The sequence below is a fragment of the Lutjanus erythropterus genome, chromosome 24 (assembly GCF_056507025.1).
Source record: "Lutjanus erythropterus isolate fLutEry1 chromosome 24, fLutEry1.hap2, whole genome shotgun sequence".
Lineage (NCBI taxonomy): Eukaryota > Metazoa > Chordata > Actinopteri > Lutjaniformes > Lutjanidae > Lutjanus > Lutjanus erythropterus.
Genome location: NC_139340.1, coordinates 2,326,171 through 2,353,605, shown reverse-complemented (window position 1 = coordinate 2,353,605; position 27,435 = coordinate 2,326,171). Strand labels below are relative to the sequence as shown.

The 27,435-nt window shown below is 38.0% G+C and overlaps 1 protein-coding gene across 3 annotated transcripts; it reads left to right on the top strand.

Annotated features, from left to right (window-relative positions):
• Positions 1 to 5,296: 5,296 nt before the first annotated feature.
• Positions 5,297 to 27,161, top strand: sts (steroid sulfatase (microsomal), isozyme S). 3 transcript variants are annotated; one of them, XM_084713956.1, is made up of 12 exons: positions 5,297 to 5,426; positions 6,931 to 7,106; positions 8,107 to 8,228; positions 8,494 to 8,616; positions 10,128 to 10,539; positions 10,612 to 10,748; positions 16,741 to 16,878; positions 18,399 to 18,558; positions 18,870 to 18,991; positions 20,175 to 20,523; positions 25,828 to 25,889; positions 27,062 to 27,161. In XM_084713956.1, exons 2-11 carry the CDS (start codon positions 6,949 to 6,951, stop codon positions 25,865 to 25,867), a joined length of 1,761 nt encoding a protein of 586 aa, XP_084570082.1. In that variant the 5' UTR covers positions 5,297 to 5,426; positions 6,931 to 6,948; the 3' UTR covers positions 25,868 to 25,889; positions 27,062 to 27,161. The 3 variants fall into 3 exon arrangements, 2 of the variants coding, with proteins under 2 accessions (XP_084570082.1, XP_084570083.1); XR_014769315.1 differs by having other exon boundaries at positions 5,298 to 5,426; positions 20,175 to 20,528; XM_084713957.1 differs by lacking the exons at positions 25,828 to 25,889; positions 27,062 to 27,161 and having other exon boundaries at positions 5,298 to 5,426; positions 20,175 to 20,713.
• The last annotated feature ends 274 nt before the right edge of the window (positions 27,162 to 27,435 follow it).

Sequence of the window (27,435 nt, the reverse complement as noted above, 5' to 3'; positions counted from 1 at the left end):
GGATCCAAAACACAAAGGGTTGTATGCTTGACCCGCTACTACAGCTACACCTTTTCTTTCTTCTCAAGATCTTTTTATTGAGATTTTCAACAACATTTCCCATGTTTGGGAGGATGTATTCAACATAATTAGAAAATGTACATCAGTGTAACACTCTGTAGAAATATAGGGAGTGACACTGGTCACAGTAAAAAAAATAAAAACACATCTCTAACCCCCCACCCCTTGTTTACTGAAGATAGGCCCAATGACATAGAACGGAAAGAAATGGAAAAAAGTTTCAGGCTGACCTCATGCTTCAGTTTTGACATTAGCTGAGGTGCACTTATTTGCAGTTTGACCTGCAAATAAAGTACTTTAAAAAATATGGATAAAGTGAATAAACCAATCTGATTAGGTGTTTCCTGTTTCTTGACCTGTGGTTGACCTGATTTCATCATGGTCCCTGCCCAGTGAGCTCAGTTTACTGGCACAGCTTCATATACTGTATTTTCTGTCACACTGGAGTCCACCAACATGCCGTATTGCCTGTAGTGCTGTTTTAATTCAAAGTGCTTCACAACAAATGGCTCTTATCGGCATGCGTCTGATGCCTGAGTCTTCTCTCAGGTCCTTAGGTGTTCAAGCAGCCCAACCTGCCGCAGGCTGTGCTCTCCAGCCTTTGTGTTAGAGACGGCTGACAATGAAGCAGCGTTTGAAGGGGCCTTGAAAGAAGAAAAAGGCTTTAATGCATCAGATAGTACAGACAAGAGAGCAGTGTCTTTAAGAGCCTTGCCCAGCGGGAGCCGCACAAACCTGCAGGGATGTGACTTGACTGCTCATGACGATGCCTAATGGTTGGATTCGTGGCAGATGGATAGCTGTGTAGTCGAGTGCGGATGCTCTATTATGCGCGCTGCAAGCTATCAAGTGGTCAGCCTGGTCGCAGCGTGCTCATTGAGGAAACAGATGCACACACACAGGCAGCAGTGCAGAAGATTATCAGAATACACACTCGTACATCATTCATGTCGTATTGCAAAGAGTCTTCCTCTCCCAGGAGCAGCAGTAAGCTAAGCTGCAGCCTTGGAGCTGTGATCTCAGAGGCACAGGTCAGCGTGGAGCTCGCTTTCTGCAATGTGGCCAATTCAACATTGCACGGTGCATTAAAAATGTTTTTTTTTTTTTTTTTATTGAGGTCTGCTTTTTTGTGTTTATTAACAGCAAGCTGAAATTTAAATTTGAAATGAAAAACTCCCACATCAGTTGAGTGATGTATTTTCTGTGGCTGATTAATCCACATTTGGTGCTCTAGTGAGTATTTGGGGCAGCAGCACCGTGTGTGAGATTGAGTCAAAACACACTACACTGTGTGTGCACCGCCACAGTAGATGTGCGTTAGATCATGAGCCACCAATGTGAGGATTTAGATCTCACTGAGCATTTTTTTAAACTTTTTGAAGATAATAAAGTCTTAGTCGTCCACCAATAATCAAACTAGGATCCCTGTCAATTACACTCATTCAAATCGGCTGACAGTTAACCTGACACACCAGATGGTTTTGGAAGTCGTCCTTAGAAACTGTTTGAAAAAGGGCACAGACTTATAAAAAATTCACTTGGTAGGTGATTGGATGAGCCACCTATTTATAGGCTAACTTCACCCAATCAGATCAAACTCATGCATCATTCAGGAGAAGAACAAAAACTTCTTTTCCATGAAGAAAAGCCTTCAATGCCGTTCTTTGCTCTTCTTCCAGTGAAGAAATACTCTCTAGATCTCTACGTTAACCTCTTCAGGAGCTGACATTGTTTGTTTAAGATGAGTTACTTCCATGGACGCTTCTCACTGTAGTCACACCTAAAACCACACCTGTAGCTGCCAGTAGTCCCTCCTAGGATGCTAATTGGCTGCACCACTTTTGGTGCATGAGTAATTTGATGATAATAAAAACAGGATTTCATGTCATTCAAGACACAACACATTGGCGATATGTGGATGTCCCTTCTGATGAAGATGTTTATGTCATGTGGACCGTTGCATACTTGCACATGCAGAAAGTATAATACCGTCTTAACTATACACTACTTCGCAGGCAGCAAAACACAAGTCACAACACTCAGCTATAAGATTATTATGAGATTAGCTGTCTCTTCTCTGTGGGTCTAGACCCAGACCAGACATACATAAAGATGAACGCCATGACAGCTCACTAAAAATGAAGCCAGAATGTCTCAATCGCCCCCTGGTGGCTGGCTGCAGAATAGGTCATAAATCCCAACCCTTCCTTGTTAGAAGATGGGAAAACTCGAAATATGTGTCAAATAAATTTTTCCCAAAGATGGTAGGTAGTTCTTATCACACTGATGTTTGTTCAATTGTTCATTTTTCTAATCAGTTTGGTTTTAATCAGTTAATGGATGCTATAAAGAGGGTGATTCACATCATCATTGACAGCTGAGCAGAGTCTGCTGGTTGTGTGGGTGAGACCTTGATATTACAGCGCCAACCCTGATAACTACTGCACAGACTCTGGCCCCAAATGACATCACAGAGCAAGATGGCAATGCTCAAATCCTGAATAGTGTCATTTTTGTACAGTGGTGAAGTGGAGATTCTTAATGATTGACATAGTAACATTCCCAAAACTGCCTGTTGGTGACAAAATGACCACTTTTTATATCCACCCACATAGATTTACTAATCTGAAATCTATAAATCAAGCCAATCAAATTATGGTACCTGCACCAAAACTCCCACTCACTGGAGAACACTAATATAGAGGGTAATGTTACTGCAGAAAATAAATAAGATTTTAAATGAGTCTCTATCTGTTCTATTCATTTTATTCCCAGGGACAGTATACTGGAATATACTGTTGTTGATTTTAATCTTGGAAATACTTTATGTTTTCTCATCATGATTCTTATAATCAAAGCTTTCATTTAAACTTCATTATAAGTATTTTGCAGCTGGGGTGATCTCCACTGAATTCAAATCTTGTTGGCCCTTGAGGCGCAGATTGTGCAGATTGTGCAGATTGTGCAATGTTGGAGCCAAACAACAGATGCCAGTATTTCTCCACCCTTCCACTGCTCCTTCCTAGTCATTATCAGAACGCATCAGGTGCAGGAAGAAAGGAATCAAATGGATTTAGAAAGAGATTTGAATAGCAAGGACATCTGCTATTTGTGTGGACTGAAAACATGTTGAGAATGTGTATGGCATGACCATGACTTAGAAAAACAGTTTGAGAAGCTGCAGCAGTTAGCAGGCTGTTGATGGCTGCGCAGAAAGAAATATCATGCTTTTAAGATGAGGAACAGATACGACACTTTGAAGTGATTCCAGTGAGGGGAATTAAAATGTAAAAACGCTAAGTTGACTAATACACAATAGGGGAGACTGGGGACATTTGTAACGTTTTTTACTGCGTACTAGTCTGTTTTGATAAAAGTAAGAAATATATTCGCTCTAATTAATAATACAATTGATATATTTTCATGAATAAGGACAAGACTATAATATTCAATTTAATGCAAGAAGTTTGAGCATCACTATTGACCCATACTAAAATTGCATGTGATTCAAATTGTTTTAGATGTCAGCCATTGTATGCATTCAAAGTGAAAGTCTATTTCTATTCTTGCAGTAGACTTGGCAACTATTCTAGTGGTGATAAGATCTTAATTTTGAAGTTTGATTACATTGAGTTTAAAATAATTTTCCACTTAAATTTAGTCAAAAATATTCATTTTCCGACTGTAAAAATATGTCAGCTCAGACAAACAAGGTGCTTACATTGGACCATGTGGCTCAGCGGCACTTATAACTCACCTGTGTTGCTAGATATATTAGCATAGTGTATTAATTTAGCAGCAACCCAGAGACAGAATTGATCAAAGTTAAAATTTGCCATCATCTAAACTTCAGCCAGTGGAAGGCAGGAGTGGATTTTCACTCCAATCCCATCCCAGTCCCATGACAGAGTTAGAAAAAAGAATCCTGCCATCCCATTTGTAGGAATATAAAGAGTTATAGAAATGTAATCTAATGTTCTAATAATAATATCAACAACAACAATAATAGTTTTTAAATCTTTTGGACAAAAACAAAGCAGAACAATGTTAAAGGCATAGTTGGGATTATTTAATGCATGGTCAGTAAAAGTTAAGAAGCTGCTTGGATGAAAGGTGATGTGTCTTGAAGAAGCAGTTGCCTACACACTGTTCCAGTTGTTAAGTTGATAGAAGGCTGTCAGCTTGTGTGTCAAAGTGTGATCAGTCCTTATCTCGCTTAAATTCCAGTGCATATAGACAGTAAACAAGACAAGGTCCATCTCTGCCTCTGTGCTCTGTTGCAGAGTTCAACATCAGTGAACTTTGGCCATTGATCCTGTACAACCTACACACAGTGCACCCGATGGTGCTCGGTGTAACCACGACCCTTCAGCTGCAAGCAAATGAAAAGACGTGCTCTCATTTCTCCAGGCTCAGTAGAAATAACATTATATACAGATTTCTAGCTTCTATTATAATTCCACCGTGGATCTGATCTGAAGTTCTACAGCTCAGACTTTTAAAGCCTTATTTACAGTTTCTGTAGATCTGTAATGCTGCAGAATGAGCTCTTGGAATTAAACACAATGATGATGATGTAATGATGACAGGAGGAAGTCAAGATCATAAAAAGATCAAAGTAAATAAAAAACACATTAGTACACATAGTTACAAATAAAGATAAAATAAAATGTAATTATGTGGACAGGTATACAGGATTATACAAATATTGTGAGAACTATACCAATAGACTAGATATGAATATAAATATTTCTTTGTAAAAAATAGATAATTGCACAGATATGCAGATTGGTTGTACATGATACAGTAACAATGTGTGATGATTGAAAGAGGTTATGTTTCTATGAGTCTATAGATTGTTTTTAAGGGAAATGTTGTAAATGCCTCTATTGTGTCCTTTCTTACACAGAATCCAGCTTTTAAAAAAAAAATATTAATTTTTAAAGTAATTTATATACAATGAATACATAAATATATATTATAAAAGTATACAGAAACAAATCAATAAATGTGAAAATAAATGCAATTTTTTAAATGTATTTGTTTTATATTATATATTATTTATATTATATTTATATTTATTTTCTCATTCTTTTACAGATTTATTCTTTTTTATGTTCCTCCTATGACTCCACAGCCCTCTGCCAATCGTCCAACCTTTGTTTTGAAATTTAAGACCGGAAGTCCCGTTCTGCATTTCGATGAACGTGACACGACAAGCTCGATATCGCGAGACTTGCGACCCACGTGATGTACACAGACACCAGCGATATGAATTAGAAAATCAGCGGCACATACGGACACACACACACTCTCATCCGGAAAGTTAGTGTTTGTGCGCTGTGTTCACCACAGAAGAAGTGAAGGTAAGAGTCAACACACTTGAGCCTCGTTTACGCACAAATAAGTGACGTTACACAGCGTCTTCTGTCATTGTGTGTCTGTGTGAGTGATGTGCAGCCTATGAACAGTTAGTTATCTACAGGTGTCAAGCCAAAGTCCTCCTGACTGCTGCTTCAGTCTTTAAGTAGGTGACCTGACTTTGAAAGAGTTTAAAGAGGCACTATTCACATCCTTTGGTAAAAAAAAAAAAAAAAAAAAGATATTTCAGTTTTAAAAGCTCCAGTGGTAATGTCTCACTTACATTAAAATGTAGGGGAGACAGGGGACAGTTGCAACTCTTATAGCATTTCTCTCAGTTCCTCAGAGACTATTTGGACTTGACCAACAAAGTCTTTATATGTTAAACTTATACCTGTCTGTTAATTACACATACCATTTCAAGGTGATTACATATAACATATTGTTCACAGTATTTATAGAGCCTGATTGGTTTTGGAGTTTTTGGGCCAGTATACTGGTATTTAGGGTAACCTTGATATTTTTAGTAGTAGTGTTATCATAGTGATATAACAGAAAAATCATATGAGATATTGAATCTTTGCTCACTGCGTATGAGCTGTTTTTACCCTCAGTACATCTATATATATCAACTTCTTTTTGAAATCCAAAAAATGTTATTTTATAGGTATTGTCCATGAGACAAGATAATTATTGCTAAAAATAAAAGATATATATTTATGTGCATTATGTTCTGTAACAAAAAACATATATCTGTGCATATCAGACAGCAGCCTGGTCACATCTTCTGAACCATATATCTGTCTGGCTCTGGTTGCATTTGACCCCAATCATGGGGACAGTTGCAACATGATTATGGATGGTTGCTTGTTGTCAGCAACTTTCACTAATCAGCCTTAGTAACTAACTTTTGCTTTTTGTCTCAGTAAGCATATTATTCTGAAAGTATACATTGTTATACCATAACTTTACAGTATTATTTATTTATACAGTAGTGTTATAGTATTTTTTTTATTTGTACAATAATATTATAGTATTTTCTATTAATACAAAATGTAGTATATATATATTATACAGTTTTTGTTCATTCAATTATATTATAGTGTTTATTACTTTAAAACTTTACTAGCTCTTTAGTTTTCTGTCCAACAGAAGAATTGTCTTGAGTAACCAAATCATGATTTTTGGACACTGGTTTTGAATTTTAAGGCTCTTTTTTTGCGCTTTTAGCACCACAAGCTGAGTGTCATGTAGTTCCATTATTCTGAAAAGAAGGCAGACACCTCTACAGGTGATATCTCCACTTTGCAACTCACATCAAAAAAAGTCTAAATAGATAAATAGCATTACAGGCCAGAGGAAACAGTTTTGATTGTTATATATTTGATTTTAGGGTGACCTGTCCCTTTAATCATATCAGTTAAACAGAATCCCAGGACACGTGTCTGCTGCATTGCTGCTATAAGAAACCTACAGCTGTATGAACATGTGGTGTGTTTCCTTCTTTAGTGTTTGTGTTGTGACAACATGAAGTCCACACGGCTGCTGCTGCTGCTGCTGCTGCTGCAGCTCCTGGAGCTCAGCTGTGTGTCTCTGCAGGAAGGCAACAAGCCCAATTTTGTCCTGATGATGGTGGATGACCTCGGAATTGGAGACCTGGGCTGCTACGGCAACACAACACTGAGGTAAAAACATATAGCTGTTTTCCTCTCAGGGGCTGGATGAGTTGAGTATAGTTTTACTGCTGTGGGTTTGGAAGATTACTCACTTGGAGCAGACATTCACAGAAATGGAACAGCCTGCTGCTTCCTGTAAACTACTGCTACACCTGGAAACACTGGATATCCTTTACTGTCTTACCTTCTACCTTTTTACTGCATTACTCCAAATCATGAGTGGATGAATCTCTCTGCCTGTGCTTCATGTCACCACACAGGAATCCTAACAAACCTGTTGGACCAACCACACAAAAACACAACAGACAGGCACCTGTACTTTATCTGCTCTAACATGTCACACAGCCACACTTACCTTATCAGGAATGAAAGCTACACTGTTCATTTATTATTCTACAATACAGGGTTTTAACAAAATGCAAGTTGTAGTCCCTTTTTGCTACTCATGGAAAAGATTATATAACTAGGTGAAGAAATAATTGATTTATTTCTGAGAAGCAAAACAGGAAATACAAGTTAAAGGAGCCAAATATTGAGTCGGTACCATAGACTGTATAATGACTAAAGCTTTTGGGTTCTGACTAAAACCTAAAGATAATTAGTTTAATATGATAATAAACAAATGAAAGCAGGAAATCTTCATATTTGAGAGATTGACAGCATTACAAAGCCACGTTCTTGCATGAAGAAGACATTTTTGAATTATCACTTGCTTGCCATGAACTAGGTAAATTCAGAGAAATAAAAAAAATAGTACTTGCTTACCTAATTAACCATAAAATTTGGGGGTAATTTGTAAGAAATTTCAAATATATTACTTGCTAATTATCACCAATTTTCCATGAACTTAAGGGACTTGGAAATTGAAGCATTCCCTAAAAGTGAAAATATGAAGAATTGAATTCAGAAGCAAAAGATTCAGATGGTTCTATGGTTTTTAATTTTTTTTTTTAAAAGTCTTCCAGTTGTCTTTTTGAATGCTGAACCTGCTGATGGTTTGTGATTTCAGGACCCCTAATATCGACCTGTTGGCAGAGGAGGGGGTGAGGCTGACCCACCACATCGCTGCAGCCAGCCTCTGCACTCCCAGCAGGGCCGCGTTCCTCACCGGACGATACCCGATCCGATCAGGCCAGTTCACAGACACAGACAGAGAAAATCTGAAGAAGTGACTGATGCAGTCTGCAGGAGACGTCCACAAACAACACAACTGTTAAACCCTAACACTTTAAATAAAGCTGAAGTATTTAGTGAATCACACACACACACAACACCGTATTCACACTCCTTATTCAAGGTGCTGCCATGTTATTTTGAATTCAGTAGTAGTTTTATTTTCACACAGTAAGTGACATGTCTGAAGCATGTGTTTTGTCTTCATGTCCCTCTGTAACAGGTTTGTCTGCTGCCAGCAGACCTGGGGTCTTTATATTTAACGCAGCATCTGGAGGTCTGCCCAGCCAGGAGGTCACCTTCGCTAAGATTGCCAGACAGCAGGGCTACGAGACAGCTCTTATCGGTAAGTTTTCAAACTGCATTTAGACACAAAATATGGAAAATTGTGTTTTCAGGAATTACATTTAAGAACCGACCATTAAAAAACACACAGTTTGTAAAAATCTTTCCCCTGATGTTAATGAGCAGGGATTGTTTTCTGTCATGGTTTATGTAATTATCTTTTATATTGTCAACATTATTGTATCAGAATTGGGACAAATCATGTCCCACTAATAAAAACTTTAAAAATTACTCATACCAAAACTCTAACTCAAATTTGTATGTAAAAAAAATCTTCTTTAAAGATTTATATGTATATATGTAAGTTCTAAAGTTTTTTAATTTGCATTTATTTTTTAAATTTCTTGTCCAAGACAAGAGTTCACAACTTAAACAATTTAAAAATGTGCCAAAATCCTTCAAAATCTCACACTATCATTACCTACTGATAGCATAGGTATAAAAATGTACTATTATAATCATCTTTGTTTAAAAAAAATATAGATATTTTTTTAAATGTTGGCCCTTTAATATTGTGTCCCAGTTTTCTGTCAATGAAGATTTTTATAGCAACATGATTTAATCAGACATAAAAAGGGTTAGCTATACCCTAAGGACCCCTGTCTCACTTCCTGGTTTTAAAAAAGGCAGAATGCTGCTCAAACACTGGTAAACTTAATATTTTTAGACAAATTCATGAAATAATATTACTATCAGATGTGTCTCAGCCATAACGCTAAATAAGAATCATGGTTTAAAGATGTGTATTTTGGTTAGCTTTAAAAAATAAAATGGGTGGAACATTATGTCAACTCTATAAGGACATGTAATAAAAAATGTAATCATGAGGACGTTGTTTAACAGCCAGTGGATTGATCTTTAAAATATATTTTCCAGCATAAATTAAAGAGTAAAAATAAAACCTCCTCAAAATACAGTTTTCTCCCAAGTCTCAATAATGAGTGATTTAGTAAATTGTAAACATCAGTTGAGTAACGCTTAATAGATGCACTAATCAGTGAGGAATGTCTGTTTGTTGGTTAATCCGGACAGATACCTGACAGTTGAAGGTATTACATCACACTGGTGCAACAATCAGGCCAACCAATAACAGTGAGTGATGGAAGGGTAACTGTGCATGTGTGAAAAAATGCAGCTGTCTCATTCATTTGATTATGGATCCTGTGTTGAGACAGTGGGGGTGCAGACACACAAAGCTGACTTGTTTTGTAGCTCCTCCACCAGCAGGATGAAAGGTTTGGCTGTGAGCAGCAGCTCTGCTGGTCGCTCCACACAGACTTCCCCACTCTTTGATGGCCACATGTTTTTTTTTTTGCTAGGAGTCTGAACTATGGCGTGGAGGGATAGTGTGTGAAAGTGTGTGTGGGAGTGGGCTTTAACAAAAGGCTGCAGTACTTCTAAACAGATTGCGTGGCCAAACCTTTTGTAAAGGACACAAAGACAGACAAACATATACACACAATCCCAAATCCCAGTTTTTTTTTCTTTTCCTGTCTTCTCTGCTGTTTCCAGGAAAATGGCATCTGGGCCTGAACTGTGAGAGCAGTGACGATCACTGCCACCACCCCAGCGTACACGGCTTCAACTATTTCTTCGGCATCCCCCTGACCAACCTGCGGGACTGCCAGCCGGGACACGGCACCGTGTTCCAGATCCATAAGTACTTACCCTACAGGACGCTGGGCATCGTCCTGCTCACCGCAGCCCTGCTGCACTACAGCGGCGTCCTCACCATCCGCAGATGGCTGATCCTGAGCCTGCTGGCCCTGCTGCTCCTGGCTACAGGTCTGATAGCAGGATTCATCATGATCATCCCATACTTCAACTGTGTCCTCATGAGGGACCACAGAGTGATAGAGCAGCCGTTCAAATCCGAGAACCTGACGCAGAGGATGACTCGGGAGGCGGTGGACTTCATACAGAGGTACACATCAGCTCCCCTCTGTCACATTCCACTGTTTTTATTTGAACTAAAGTGTATTTTGTGTTTCTGCAGGAGCTCGGCGAGGCCTTTCCTGCTCTTCCTCTCTTTCATCCAAGTGCATACAGCCATGTTTGCGTCAGCAGCGTTCAGAGGAACGAGCCGTCACGGCATCTACGGAGACGCCGTCCATGAAGTGGACTGGAGCGTAGGTAGGTCAGCTTTCTTTAAAGAATGAGTCTGTCAACAAATCCCATGAAAAAAAGCATCTCTCAGTACTTTCTGACTTCCTTACCTGTCTGTATCTCTCATCTCCAAGCTTACTGGCTCCTACTGAAGACACACATCTGTAGAAACAGCTGGTCACTGTAGTTTCTGTCAAATCTTATCTAAATCAGAGGAACTGGGAACTACTTTCAACAGGGGATTGATCCATATTTGGTGCTCTAATGAGTATTTGGAGCTGCAGGACGGTGTACGAGTGAAAATAAAGTACAGTGTGTGTGTCGCCGGGTTGAGTGGGTTTCTGGTTTTGCTGGTCCAGGTTCAGTGTACTTTTGCGGCCAATGGATTTCTGTTTTAAAATGAGAAAACCAAAATTGGGAAACAAGCTCCATTTAGAAATAGGGACACAAAAAACAGAAATTGAACCATTTCTCTTTTTTTTTGTTTTGGTTGTTGTTGTTGTGGCCAACAGATTTTTAAAATGAGAAAAACGGATTCTCATTTAGAAGTAGGGGCACAAAAAATAGTGACGACCAATTTCTCATTTTTTTGGTTTTTGATAATGAAAACTGACCCGTTATCTGTTTTTTTTTTATGTGCTTCTAAATAGAAATTGAGAATTAAAATATGTCATATACATATAACGGGCCGGTCCGTGTATCTTTTGGTAATTGGATTTTCCGTTCAGAAACGGATATTAAAAACCAAAAAACAAGTGGTTATTTGATTTTTGTTTTAAAATACAAAAATTAAAATTGAAATACAAGGCGTTTTTCTTTATTATGGTCAAAAAGGAATAAGCGAAATTTAAAAAATGCTTTGATTTTCATTTTCTATTTGGAATAACAAAAAATAAAATCAGTAATAGACAGAAATGAAAAAAGTCCTGTTTTCTCCGGATGTGGCCATCAGCAAGAGCGCCAAATATGTGTGCCGCTGTTGTATCCCTTCTAGTTTTCTGGTTTTTAACTGGCTACCGTCGGGGTGTGGGTGTGTGGCCCGAGCACACACACGTCTCCATAATCACAAAACACCTTCATTCATGGTGCCTCAGTGTAAGACATAACCAGTTACATATCTGCATGATATTTGCGGTTCATGTATTGGGTTACATTTTGCAGCCGTTCATGTAAAATAAATTTCCACATGAAGCTGCTTTGGAGACAATGTCCTTACTCTACATAATCCAGATCTCACAGTCACCAGCTCTGATAGGGGCTGTGTTATAGTAGCTTCATTGTATAGACACTCTGTGTCAGAGTCTGATATTGCAAAACCTCAACATATTAAACTCAAAGTCTCTGTGAGGCCAGATAGCACTGGAGGAGAGCGGGACAATGCATCATGTGTAATTGGGATAAAGTGAATCTACAGGGAAGATGTGGTCTCACTGCAGCAGATGGCAGTGTTCCCAGCTTATTTATAACCACACGAATGTTACAAGAACCTTTAGATTTTTTCGTACATGCATGCATAAAGTAGTTTTTGTGTCTCGTGAGGAGGCATATAGCATGTGTGTTGTCACCCGTAGTGTCCTGAAGGGACTTGTTAAAGCCTGGATGTGCGGCAGCAGTACAGCTGAGGCACCTGTCAGTCCTGCAAAACATGTAGCCAAACACTGTTCCATTCAAGCTTTACAGTCTCTGTAATTGGAGAATTATGGTCAAAATTGCCTCATTAGAAGACGTGAAAGTGAGACCTTCAGTGCCTGCAGGGAAAAATAATGACTTTCTAGTTCAAGACAGAATTTGAGCAATTTTGGATTGAGTTGAAAACAGTTGGAGATTTTGTGGAGATTAGTGGAACAGCATTTTAATTAACTTCCATATTGGTGCCATCCATCAGGTGTGTTTGAGAGCCTGGGAGAAGCTTTGGATTTTATTCCTGTTTGTTTGCTCGTAAACAGGAGTGTAGTGAAAGTATAGCCCATATAAGATGCTTACTAACATTAATATGTGTTAATAAGTGTATAAGTGTTAATATAAACATAATAAAGATGTTTAAATGTAAATTATAAGACATTTATGAGCACTTATGACAATGGACAGTGACAGCAGGAGAGTAAGTGATGTCCCAACTTGGAGTCAAAACCAGGACACTTACCTTAATGAGCACTGGTCACGCTTTAGATCAGGTACCTCCAAAATACTTGGTTAACTGTGCATAATAAAGGATTAATTAACGTTAATAAAGATTTTCACACTTTATCAGGTGCCTCCAAAATGCATAGTTAACTATAAATAAGTGCATAGTTAATTGCTAAAAATGCATAATAAAGTCTGAAGAAATCTTAATAAAACAACAACAAAAGCTTAGTAAAGGTTTAACAGTGTTTATGAATATGTTAGTTCAATAAATGTGTTTGTAATGTTGTTATAAACAAGCAGAAACTGCCTATAAATGTCTCATAATAATAATAAACTCATAAATCTTTTTATTATGCTTTTATTAACACTTACACAGTCTTATTAACACATATTAATGTTAATAAGAATCTTATAAGGGCCTTATTACTGGGACTGCAACTAACGAAAATTTTCATTATTTCAGTTTTTAACAGTTTGTAATTTGGTATATTTGGTATATAACATGGTGAAAAATGTCAATTGCTGTTTCCCAGAGACCGAGGTGACGTCCTCAAATTTCTTGTTATGTCCAAAACACAAAGATCCTTTGGACTACAGAAACCAGAAAATCTTCACATTTGCAAAGCTGAAATCAGAGAATTTGGACAATTTTATCAAAAAATAACTTAACCGATTATCAAAATAGTTTGTGATCTATTAAATAATTAATTGATTTAATAATCGATCAATCGTTGCAGCTCTACTTATTACCTATTATCTATTGCTTATAACAAGTACCTTCATATAAAGTGTTATATTGGAACAATAGAAGTACTGCTATATATCATGATACTTTAATTGTTCTGTAAACTCAGTGAAGAAATGGTTTAAACCATCGTGACATAACCATTAGGGATGCATCGACACCGATACCAGCATCGGGTATTGATCTGATATTGTCCTCACGTACTCATACTCATAAAACTACTCCGATACCCCACACCCAATACCACGTCACAAAAAGTCAAGCAAATACCTGAAGAACCAACACGATGCAGAGTTCAAGGCGTTTGCTGTTGCTAAGCGTCTTTTCGGCAAGTACCAAAATGTAAGTACTTGTACTTCTGCTCTTGTGTCTTAAAAAAGTGGTAGCGATGCATCCCTAATAACCATCATACTATATTACATTTGATTATTTTCTTGTTTTGTGTGGAGCGTTTCCATCATCTTTGGTTTGTTGGGATGCCTCCTGCTCTGACTTTACAGCTTCACTCTCCTCTTCCATGTTTTCTTGTCAACTCTGTGAGAGTCGGCAAACCAGCTCAGAGGTGGATTACCGCCACCAACTGTTGCTCTTTTGCCAAACCTTGACACATTTGAAGACATTTGTACTGTTGCAGGATATAAACTGTCATATTACCCAACCTTAACTACTAAAGTGCTACTGATAAAATTGTTTACAGGATATTCAAAAAAGAAAATATATCCAGGCTTGATTCTTTTGTAAAGAAGTGGAGCTTTTGTGCTTTTAGGACTGAATTCTTTTGGTGACAGTTTATTCTCACTGCAGCAAATAACAAAAGAGTTACAGATTCATTTCAAATCTGCAGGCGTACATGTGTACCTTTTGTAAGTGGGGTGGTATCCACAGACTGTTCTACCAAAAGACTGATCAGTAAGATCAACTGATCAGCACAAAACTTTTTTAGTAACTAGAGATAAGAGAAATGAGAGATTATCGATCATTCCATACTGAACATTAGTAGTAACATTTCTCATGTAAGCTCATGAAATAACATCAGCTAGTCCCTCATTATTACCAGGTTTTGTTGGAATCATTTGAAACGGGCTACTTTCTCTCTGCTGTAATTGCTGTTCAGTCTCAAGGACAGCCTCCACACGACAGATCCCACAATGGACTGAATGTGGGGGGCTGTTTTCCTAATGAATGCGTAATTACCCCAATTATTTTAGCTTGAGGAGTATTGTGTCGGCACAAAGGGGGGAAGGTAATTATTGCTTTGTGTTTTTCTTGCTGAATGGGAGAAGAATTGTTAGTTCCTTTTCTTCCTGGGTTTTTTTCTTTCCTAGAAGCTCCTAGAAGCTTTCAATCTGGAGCCGTCAACCAGAGCTGCACAAAGCAAAAAGCTAAAAAGAATGATGTATGAAAACATTTCACTGACATCTGTTGGGTGGAAAAGTTCAAGTGTCTTGCACTGCTGACCACAGCCAACATCACTTACATGTGGGTGGTGTAGCATGCTTGTTAAGAGGAAGTACACCCAGCTTTAAAGGGATAATTTGGATTAATGATGCATGGATGGGATCTGAGTTCATCTGCATTTATCCTCCACCTGCCACCCATCTTAATGTATTATTTTCTTCAAAGTAGAGACCTGCACCTCTACTTGTCTGTGCAGGCTGTATTATCTTTTATGTTATGTCAAACAGTGTGAGCTTTCCAGGTGATTTCTTTATTGTGTGTTGTAGTTTATTGTCTGAGTGTTTTCTTCACTCAAAGAAATCGGTGCTTGTGCGTAAATGCGCACACAGCCTCTCTCTCTGCCCGTGATCAGTCCACTATTTATGATAATGTTGTCATGATCCAGCTCAATGACTCGTAGATTCAGTAATTTCAGTAATCATAGACCAGTCCCCATGGTGCAACCCACTATTTTCTGGCAGAGAACCATAGCCTCTGACTTAGAGCTCCACATTTTCATCCCGGCTGCTTCATGCCTGGCTGCAAACCGTCCTAGTGTGTGTGTGCAGATGGTCATGGTCTGATGACGCTAACAGAACCACATCATCTGCAAAGTCACAATTCTGAGATATTCAAACTGGATGCTATCTTGAGATCCTGCCCAAGAATATCACCAACACAATCCGAGACAAGGGGCAACCCTTGGTGGCTTCTAGGGCTGGCTATTGTTTAAAAAAATCAAATACTAGTACCAGTACAAATACACTTAGAGTGGTGCTGATACCAATATAATGCTTCATTTGATACCTTTTTTTATGAACAACACTTGCAAAACCATATAAATAGCCATTTCTTTTCTAGATCTGGGTACAAAAAGGATCAGTTGAAGGTATTGTTTGACTGGAGAAGTTTTGATACTGCTTGGTACTGTGTTATTTCAGTCGATACCTTAAAGGTATTGAGTACTGATACCCAGCCTTGTGTTGTAAAGCTGTATTGCCAGACCTTGATTATGAACATGGTGAACACATTTCATCATGAATGATATGAGTTATGGTCCTAATGATCAAATATAAGGCATGAAATCTAATTTATTCTGATTTTAAATCCTGACAAAAGTTGTCTTTGACTTTTCTTGCACCGTAGCTTCATTCCTTGTCAAGGTCAGGACTGGGTTGTATTACATTTATTCAGGATGCAGAGGACAAACAACAAAACCATTAAGCCTTGATCCTCATGTAGAACTGCTGCTCAGTGCTTTAAAACGTCTGACCTTTTTGGTGTTTTAGCCTTCACAGCGCAGTGCACTTTGTTTGTACCGCCATGCTGTTAAAAGAGAACTTGAAGACCTCTAGCTTAAGAGAAAAACAGCCCCTGTTTGTGGTGGTGTTACACCTAATTTTCAGTTGGCTCCAGGCTCTGTCCAACTGCTATGAGCTACCATGTGTTCCAATCTCTTCTCGAATGTGAACATGATATTGAGCTCGGGGGAAGAGAATGAGAGTTAGACTTACTCTCGCTCAGATGTTTTTGTTCCAGAAACTTGTGTCATCGTTTTATTACTCTGTTGAGTTTTCACTGGTGTTCTCTGAGTGTCCAGCTGCCAACATCCAGGCGGTAGAGATGATCCAAATTCAAATATGCTCATCTGAGTCTTCCTCTGTTATCTTATACACATAACAAGTTAGAGTGTGTCTTGTCTGTTCTCAGGTCAGATCATGCAGACTCTGGACAGACTGAACCTGAGAGAAAACACTTTGGTTTATCTGACTTCAGACCAGGGACCTCACCTGGAGGAGATCTCTGCTGGAGGGGAGGTCCACAGAGGCTGGAATGGGATCTATAAAGGTACAGCATGATGACAAATAGAAACGTCTTTGAGATTTAATGCTGAAATGTCAAAATTGTAAGCATTTATTGCAGAAATACACATTTATGGAAGAACATTATCTGAATAATGTATTTGAGTTCTGTGTTAAAAGTCAGGATAAAATCAATAAACTGAGCTTATTCTAAAAATTGTGACTCTACACTAAGAATAATGGCCCTTTTCTCAGAACTCGTGGGTGAAAGTCCTGTGTCCTGTCATGTAATGTTAATCATATACATAACGTAACTTGCATTTCTTCAAACTTTATCCTTATGAAAAGTAGAATAATCTAAAATATGGGTTGTAATTAACTATTTACACAGAGGACCTTTACTGCTGATATTCTGGTGATAAGTAGAATGAATAAAGGTTTAATTGGGTTTCAACTGAGCTTTTCTTTCAAGGATATTTCTCTGGAAAATCAACAACTGCTTAAAAACTCAGCACAAATAACTAAACCTGAATCACTTCTTCTCTATTTTGTCTGTAATTAGTTCCACATCGTTAGTTCCCTTCAAGAAACTTTACAGAAAATTATTAGGAAATATCGCATCTCTAAAATAAAGTGTTACTGTGTGATGAGGGTATATCATCAATTAAACATTTCAATTTAATTAGAAAATTCCTTAAAAAATACTTCTTGAATATTGGGATGAATATGTCCCACAAAAAAAATTAAATTAAATTAAATTAAAACTTATTAATACAGACACTCAATACTAATTCCAATTTTTGGGTGAAATAATATTCTTTAAGACTGTATACATATGAAATATAAAAGTTAATAAAATGTTACATTGATTGATAGCTACCTAAGTTAACAAAACATTGTATTGTTTGATAGCTAGCTAATAAGTTAACAAAACTTTTTGTTGCTTGCTAGCTCTCTATCTAAAAAGTTAAGAAAATATTACATTGTTTAATAGCTTTAACTTTACAAAATATTGTTAGGTAGCTAAAGTGATAACAAAATGTTCCATCTGTAAATTTTTTTTCTAAATAAGCTAAAGCTAAATAAGAATTATGGTTTAAAAATGCTGTGAAATTTTGTCAATTCTGTAAGACGTCATCTTTATTTGTTGATGTCTACATTTAATAGAAAGTGTAATCACTAGGAGGCTGGCCCATTACAAGGTACGGTTTTGTCCCAGTTCTTAAGAATGCACGATATTTATTTGATTCACGGGTCACACCAGTGGTGGACTGGTCTGTCCTCAGAGAGTCTGTAGCAGACTCTTGTCAGTGGCTGCAGACAAAGACTCTGTGTGGACTCAGACTCGATGTAATCTTTGTGTTCGGACTCAGCAGACCTGATTCAAAGTGCAGTGCGAGTTTTGTAAGGCAGCCTCTGTCTGCTATGCTCTTTCATGTCTGCAAGTGGCTGGGCCTGAGAAGCAGTTCGTTCCTTTAGTTACCAGCCTGGTGCTGTTTGGAGAGTAGACACGCTGAGATACAGAAATACTTTCATGACTTTGTGTTCCTTCTTTCCTCTGAGCAGCAGGCAAGTCCACAAATTGGGAGGGGGGGATCCGGGTCCCAGGAATTGTGCGATGGCCGGGGAACATCCCCGGTGGCAGACAGGTAGACGAGCCCACCAGCAACATGGACCTGTTTCCTACAGTGGTGCAGCTGAGCGGAGCCTCGGTCCCGGAGGACAGGTGAGGCTGCACAGCGGTGACACAGCACTCCTTCCACATGTCAGTCAAAACAAGTAGAGCCTGAAATCTGGGTCACATTTTCAAAAAGAGACAGGCAGGCAGCAGAGGGAAGCATGAGTGGGCCCACAGTGAGTGTGATCCAGCATCTGAGCAGAGGAAACATGTTTGTTAATAAGGACGGGGGTATTAAGGTAATCCAGAAGCTTTGATCACAGGGTTCCATCAGCAATTGCGATTCACAGTAACAAGCGGTTGAACGTGTTTGTGTCAGAGAGATGATTAACTGTTGGCTTCTGTTCTCTGGGCTGCAGGGAGATTGATGGTCGAGACCTCATGGATCTGCTTCAGGGGAGAGCTGAAAGATCCAACCACGAGTTCCTGTTCCATTACTGCAACAGCTACATGAATGCAGTCAGATGGCACCCACAAAACAGTAAGTCCAAGCAATCAGCCAATCAGATGCACAAAACAATAGATCAGAGTTTAGCAAAATAAAGTTTAAATCGAGTGATTTAAAATTAAACGGCTGTTTCACAGGTAAAACTCATCTCTGTCAAGTAAATCCAGATTTACTGATGTAAACTGAAAGTACATATATACATATCAAATAAAAATACTCAAGTGTTGTTAGGACCTTGGAAATATAAAAACAGTAGGGAAAAATAGGCTGGTATAATAATTAATTGTGTTAAAGCTTGCTAAAAAATTAAGTAAACATTGCTAGCTGGCTAAAAAGTTAACAGAATATTACATTGTTTTATAGCTAGCTAAAATGTTTGAAAAATGATTTATTGTTTTATAGTTAGCTAAAAACTTAATGAAATATTACATTGATTAATAGCTTGATAAAATGTTAACAAAATATTGATAGTGAGCTAAAAAAAAAAAGTTACATTGTTTGAAACTTAAAGTTAACAAAACATTACATCGTTTGACAATTTACAAAAAAGATAATAATACTTTGTATTGTTTGATAGCGTGCTAAAAAGTGAACCAAACATTGCTAGTTAGCTAAAAAAGTTAACAGAATCTTACATTGTTTGCTAAAACGATAACAGCTTCCACCTATCATCTTAGTGATGCTTTTTAGAAGGAAAGAGTCTCATTATAATGACTTACAGGACCTTTATTTTTCATCATATTGGTGCAAACAGACTTACATACTTATGTCATGGAATGACTATTATAAATTTGGTTGTTTTGCATTAAAAAGGTTTCTGTTGAGCGTCTCACTCTCAAATCTCAGATGTCAGAACATCCTTAAACACAACAGCAAACATGGATGTCAGCATGATAGATTATTCAAGGATTCAACTTATTCAAATGAATCAAAGGCTTTCTTGTCATGTGCAAAAATATACACATTCTCAGTGCAATAAAATTCTCAGTTCACTGTGTCTCTACCTGCTGCCATCAGTTAATCTACTTGCAAATATCTCTCTCATGTATTTTAATTATAGAGACAAACATTGCAGCTTGACTTTACTGTGTTCAGTTGCAGTAGAAGTGACAGTTAGCTGAGATTCAGCTCATCCACAAGGCAGACATCCCAAAAGTACAGTGACTGCCTCAAGGTAATGAATTTCATGTAGTGTTTTTATTAATTCATCTTCAAGGTAGCTCAGTGTGGAAAGCCTTTTACTTCACCCCAAACTTCTACCCGGAGAACGAAACAGCCTGTTTCCACACACACGTCTGCTTCTGCACGCCGGACTTTGTGACCTACCACGATCCTCCGCTGCTCTTCGATCTGTCGAGGGACCCATCGGAGACCACGCCGCTGACTCCTGACAGCGAGCCGGCCTTTCACGCCATCCTGAACGTGATGGAGGAGGCCGTGAAGAGGCATCAGAGGTCGGTGAAGCCCGTGGAGAGCCAGCTGTCTCTGTGGAACCTGATGTGGAAGCCCTGGCTGCAGCCCTGCTCCTCCACACTCAGTCAGTTCTGTCAGTCCCAGCAGGAACAGTAAGGTGTCATCAGCGTACGATGGAAGAACATTTCACTGGTTAACAATTAGGGCTGGGTATTGGTAATAAATATGCAATACTTTTTATACCCACATCTAGAAAAGGATGACTATTTATATGGTTTTGCAAGTGTTCATAAAAAAATGTTGTACTGCAATGGTCTCGGCATCACTTGAAAAGTACTGGTATTGGTTCTGGTACTGTCATTTTTTAAATGATACCCAGCCCTATTAACAATGGGAAAAGAAAGTATTTTTCCTGTTATTCTATAGCAGGTTCAATCTTTAGATCATTCAGTGGACTTATAATCAGTCCATCCAGGATTTTGCAGGCTGTTTTTGGGATTGCTGCAGCCTAAAATGCATAATTTCACATCAGGTTTTTTTAAAAATTGTGATACATGTTGCATTGCTTTCAGGCTCTTTTTGCAATTAAATTGCAAGAGCAAATGAAAATTGCAAATGAAAGTGATTTTTTTGTATATAATTCATTACAACCAAAGGCAACTTGTTCCAGGGAGAACAAGAGTGTTCTAAGTTACCTCACCAAAAAGGCTCACAAGTACAAAAACTCTAATAGAGTGTGATTTATTTGTATATGAAGAGCACAGAGCTTTGATAACTAATTTTACGTTAGTTACAAATGTTTTTCTCAGAACCTAATTGCTCAGAATCTTTTATGAAATGAACCTAAGCACACTGTTGGAAATGATCTAAAAACTAAGTTCAAATACAAATCCAAGAACATTTTTATAAATGAGGCATCAGGACAAAGACATGTGGACACATGGACAAAGTGATTCACAGTCCTGCTGATGGTTTGACATTGTTCCACTCACGGTTCAAATAACAGGGGAGCTACGGGGACCTCAGCTCACCTGAAAGTCTACTTTGGGACATTTGAGGGAAGCTCTAAAACATGATGTTCCTGAAATAAATTAGTAATTGTGAAAATATAAAGCCCCGCCTCCAAACAGCAACTGTCCAATCATAGCTTAGCAATCATAACTAGAGCTGTCAAGCTTTCCATTTCTCTCCATGTTGAAGGTGTGCAGGAGGCTCTGAGAAGAATGATACTCTGTGTTTCATGAGTCTGGATGATGACGTCTTTATGGTGTCTCTCAAAAATGTGAAACACAGAAGCACATGTGGTGAATGGATTAAACTCTGTCTTCGTCTGCTCTTACATAAACTGCAAACATTAGCATGTCTGGCTAACTAACACTAGCTTACTAGCTGCAGTAACTTTACTTCCAGACAAACTTGTTAGATCCCACTGGATTCAAAGACCTCATGTTTCAACAGTTGCTTCAATGTTCAGTCTGCCACTGATATCACTGTAAACTGCATAAATGCAGTGCGAGAATGGAAAGTCTGGCAGTTGTAGCAACAGTAACTATGGAGGGCGGGGCTTAGTAAAGGATCAATTGATCTTGCTGCTGCGCACTTCGATATATGCGCATGCATGTGACATATTTTAGTAGTGGTGGGCATCAGAAAATAAGGTTCTCCTGAAAGCAACTACGTAATTTGAGCCGTGTTGGAGGTAATACATTATGAAATGTAGCTTTCAAACAGGTAAACTTGTCCTTGAAACAAAAATGGGATCAAAGTGTCCAAACATCAGTTTGCAAATGTTCTGAAGACGGAAATGTGTGCAAACCAGTCAATGGTTAGTTTACAGGCAAACTGTAAACTGTATGTTACCTGAAGTTGAAGATAATAATGATATATAAGATACATGTGGGTCACACTGACGTAACAATCTCATTTCTTTGATGTTCTTCCTGTCTGAAGACTCAACTCTGCATTTCACACAGAAATTAGAGACACACAGCATGTTACCATCATATGTTTTCTTCAAACTACAAAAAAGAAGGGTCTCAGGAGAGTTTTAACTCTGACACAATGCATGCTGGGAAGTCGGCTAATAAGCTGTGCCTGCACTCTAAAAATAAACAGTGTGAGTCAATTTAAATTGAGTGTAAGCTGGAAATTGCTGCAGTTTTATGTTAAGAAAGTAAAACACTGCAACTCCTGTTGTAATAATGTTTTTTTTTATGTTAAGTGAACACAGATTATTCGTTTTATTACAAGAAATTGACCACGTCACGGATATAAAACGATGAGTGTATATATATTTTCAACCACTTCTTAGTTAATTCATTCAGCGAAAGTGCACACTCAACATTCAGCTGGACTCATTCTTTGGTAAAAATGTATACTTTAAGGAGTTGGGAACATTTTTAGTGAAAAATGAAGTGTGCAAATGCTCCATAAGGTATTTAAATACTGCTCTACAAACAGTATTTGTTGAGACTTTCACAATAAGAAGCAGAGGCCCTGCAGTACAAACTGAACGTATCATCCTCGTTTGGTTGTTTTTAGCTGGAACAGAACAGTTGCTATTTACAGTTTGGCTCAGTTGCTCTCTTGTTGGAAGCGTCTGTCAGCTGTCAAACACTGTCAGCTCTTGTGCGTCTGTCTGTGCTGTGACTGTAACTCTCTGATCTGCTCTCATTAAAAGAAGCAGAGTTCTGTTTCCTCCCTGGATGTTCTCTCTGTGTTTCACCACATCTGCACCATCGCATCTCTTACTGGTTTCAGCATCCTGGTCTTCAGTTGTCATAGTTTGTGTGAGTTTCTTTACTGCTGTTGGATGTGTAGCAGGATGCTGCAGCGCACTCTTTGAACACCCCTGATGTAATAAAGAGGCTGTTTCATTGATTCTTTCTCATATTGGACAAAAACAAACAGTGTCTGAGGACTCTTTGACAAGTGGTAGACTGCTGTATCTTTTTTATTTAAAGCTGCACCGATCAATAGTTTTTATATTAACAGTGGAAAAATGAAATTTGTGACAACCCCGCAGAGAATTATCACCACCTCTGCAGCTCTGCACAGCTCTTCAGCCTCTTTTCAGCTGATCATTTTGTTTTTACAGCCTTTAAACTCGGATGTTCCATCACAAATGATAATGAATTCCAGGATATGACATTAATGATGACCTGTGGCCACCCAATATTCCATGTAGGTGGCCCACTGTGGCCATCAGGTTCTGTCTTGTGAGCCTTCACCAACACTGTTCTAGTTCCTTTGCACTTTTTAGTTCATGATTGTATGAAATTAGTGAGCAGAACTTGTCACCAGCTGGCTACTGATATCAGGGCTACAGAAGTCTGAGTTTACTGAAGCTGCTCACACTGTGAACATGATCCTCACAGTAAAACAGAAAAAAACTAAAAAAGGTAACAAAAATGTAGGAAGCAGGAGTTTAAGAGCGTTTTAGTGCTTGTTTTTTAATGGAAACACTGTAGCACCCAATGATGTAATAATTTACCGAAAATGTAATAATGCCTGAAAATGTAATAAAAATTGCACTTAACTCAATCGAAAATGTAATAAAACCCAATAATGTAATAACTTGACCAATAATGTAATAAAATATTCTGACTGATATTGTAATAACATTTTTATCAATAATGTAATACCTTATTACATTATTGGAGATTTATTACATTTTCAGGTGGGTCTTTTTTTTTCTTTTTTTTTTTTTTTAAAGATAATGTAAAACTTGACAGATAATGTAATATAGAGTTCTACATTTTGTGTTTTGTGAATCCAAGACTGTTATATAGACTACACTGGATTTGAAACAACAGAATGACTGAATTGCAGACCTATACCATACAGCTATATGCACATGCAGATACTCAGGGACATCCTGGTCCTGCTGAGTGTGTGATGGACTTACCTCCTTTGGTGACCAGAATTCCAGCTCAGGTATATCTGAGCTGGAATTCTGGTATAGTTTTTAAGCAGCACTGGAGACCCCAGGTAACTTCCCTAAACATACGTCTTCAAACAAGTCAGTGACACTTCATTTGTAAAGATATAACATAAGCATTCCTAACACCCACATACACATTACCTGACACCTGACATAAATATAGGCCTCACTCATTAATGGTCTCACTTTTAATCAGTAAGATGTCAAGTGACAAAGTGGTCAGTCATAAAGTATATTATGAGATTTACCTGTAGACTTTAAATAAAGATTAAATTATCTTGAAAACTGAGCGGGCACTGCTATATTAAGTGTAAAGTCAACAGGTGATTGCACAGGACAAACAATTCTAGAAATAGTCTAGTAACATACTAAGGTGAACAGATTTCTTAAGTGCCTCTTAAGTGCCTCTTAACCTAAACCATTAGGCCTATAAAGTTCGAAAATTAATAATGATTGAAAAAATAAATTAATTAATAAAACTTGTGGTCCGTGCACCTGTGAACCACCTGTGAACAGACCACAGTGACAAAAAGGTTGGGAACCCCTGTCTTAAGCTATTTATAGAAGTAGCCAAGCCTTGGCTAAAGTGTCAAGAAGTTAGCATCAAGAACTAGGCTAATATGCAGTCACATGGTCAATAAAATGTATGTTCAATTATATTTCAATTGAAAATTGAAAAAATGTCTAAAGCCTACCGTTACCCAACTATTATCAAACATTATCACAGAAATCTGAAGGTATTGATGCTGAGACATTGCATACTCACTTACCAAGTGGTCACATAAAGGGAGAAATGTCTCTCCCTGAAAGAGACCCTGATCGTCTTCTCCCTTGCAGGCCCTCTAGTGGCCAGGATGCCAACGTCCAAGATGAATTAATACATCAAAAGCATCATTTATACAATATAGTGACTGTATAATGGCAAATTCTGACTCATATATGGATGATAAAGTGAACAGAAAGTATAAAACTATCTGTCTGTTTTTTTTTTTAAGTGGCTAAATGCATTTTGTCGCTGACTCTGTCCAAAGTACTTTGCTTAGCTGGTTTTAGATGGTTAATTGATTAATTGATTGTTCATTGACGATTAGATTAATTGGCAACTATTTTGATAATCAATTATGCATCTTGAGTGCATTTTTAAAGTAAAAATGTCCAAATTGTCTGTTTTTAGCTTCTCAAATGTGATTATTTTCTGGTTTCTTTCTTCTTCTCTGACAGTAAACTGAATATATTTGGGTTGTGGACAAAAGAAGACGTCACCTTCAGGTTTGAGAAGCATTGATCAATTGGTTTTCTCTTTTTTAAAAATTCTATAGATCAACCAGCTAATCAATTATAATCAGATAATCAAACGAAATAATCGTTAGTTGCAGCACTCGTTGATTCCTTCTGTGTTTCTACAAACTGTGTGTGTCAACTGCTGGTTACTGTAACACACTGACTTTAGATAAGTAGCATATAAATAATGTGAACTGTTCCTTTAAAACTTTTCTTTGTCTCACGGTTGTAGATATGGAGCCTCATCAGAGGACGTCCTGAACCATGACTGACAGAGGGAGCATCTTCTCTGGTGTAAGATAAATATTTCCAGTTGATGTCAGAGAATACAGAACATTTTAAATTGACTGGCTTGTTGTTTAAAGGAGCAGTATGTAAAATATGTCCAGGATTTAAATTTAAAATATTCAAAAGATGAAAATGTTTCAACAGGGAGCCGCTAGAAAAGAGCTAAAGAGCTGCAAGACATAAGATGAACTTGTTCGTAAAACACAATTTAAACTTGACAAAAAAAAAAAACAAGACTCACTAAAAACTTCTTGTTTTCTTTCCACCATTCAGTAATCATCCGCTCTGGTTTGGTTGAAAAATTTAAAACCTTCCACAGGTGAATATATTTTACATGCTGCTCCTTTAAATTCGTAAACATACAAAATAATATGTGAAAGGTTTTAGAGGATTTGCACTGAAGTTGAATGATCTGTTAGCTCAGTGTTTCCCAAACTTTTTCTGACAAAAAAAAAAAGTTCACGACCTCCAACCCATAATTATTATCAATCATTAAAACAATCTTTAAAACTATTGGGAAAATGACTCTTAAAAAAAAGGATTTAAGTTTGGGAACCACTGTGTTACCTCAAAGTGTTGCTTAAAGTGACAGTTCACCCCAAAATCAAGAATACACATTTTTCCTCCAGTGTGTCGTGTTGTTTATTCACCTGGATGTTTTTGGTGTGAGTTGCAGAGATTTGAAGAAATCTACTGTAGAGATGTCGGCCTTCTCTCCAGTATAATGGGACGTAATGGCTCTTGATTTGTGGTACACAAAGCACTGAAAAATTTAAAATCAGTGTCTTTTTACAAAAATCATGACCTGATTACAGTTTCATGTAAGTTTCCATTAGAAAGAAAGTAGTTCTGGTGGATTTGAAAGTTTTTTCAATAGACTTTACTGCAGAAATTATGATAATTGGATAAATTTGAGCAAACAAGTCATGATTTCTGGGAAGAGACATTGCTGTTGAGTTTTTCAAAAGTATTTTTTGGCACTTTGAGTACCACAGGACTAGCGCCATCTGGTCCTATTATATTGGAGAGAAGACAGACATTTCTACAGCTGATCTCTCACACCAAAAATACTCAGATGGATAAATAACACTACAGGCTGGAGGGAAAATCTGTATTTTTGACTGTGGGTGAACTGTCCCTTTAAGAGTTGCTTTTCACTTTGTTTTTGAATTTTACAGGCAGACGTCCCCTGCAGCCCAGAAGACGTCGCTGGAGCAGCAGCTTCATAAAGTGACAGTGGACAGTCCACTGTTACCATCCCAAACAGGCTGGAATGCACCAGTGGGGCGGCAAAATGCCCAAAAAAAGGCAAATCATGGCAAAAATTTTAGCATAACCCTCTATTTTTATCTCTCCGGAGCTGTCCCCTCACTCATCCCACGCCTCCCACCACGCCGGGTCCTGACGACGAGGCTGGTTTCGAACCAGTCGGTGCACCGCCTGCTGACCTCCGTAGCCGTTATCGAAACCAACCACACCACCAGAACCCTTTGCACTTAGACATGTTCTCCGGGCGCTTTTATCTTTTCACTTTGGGTGTTGGACTTCAAAA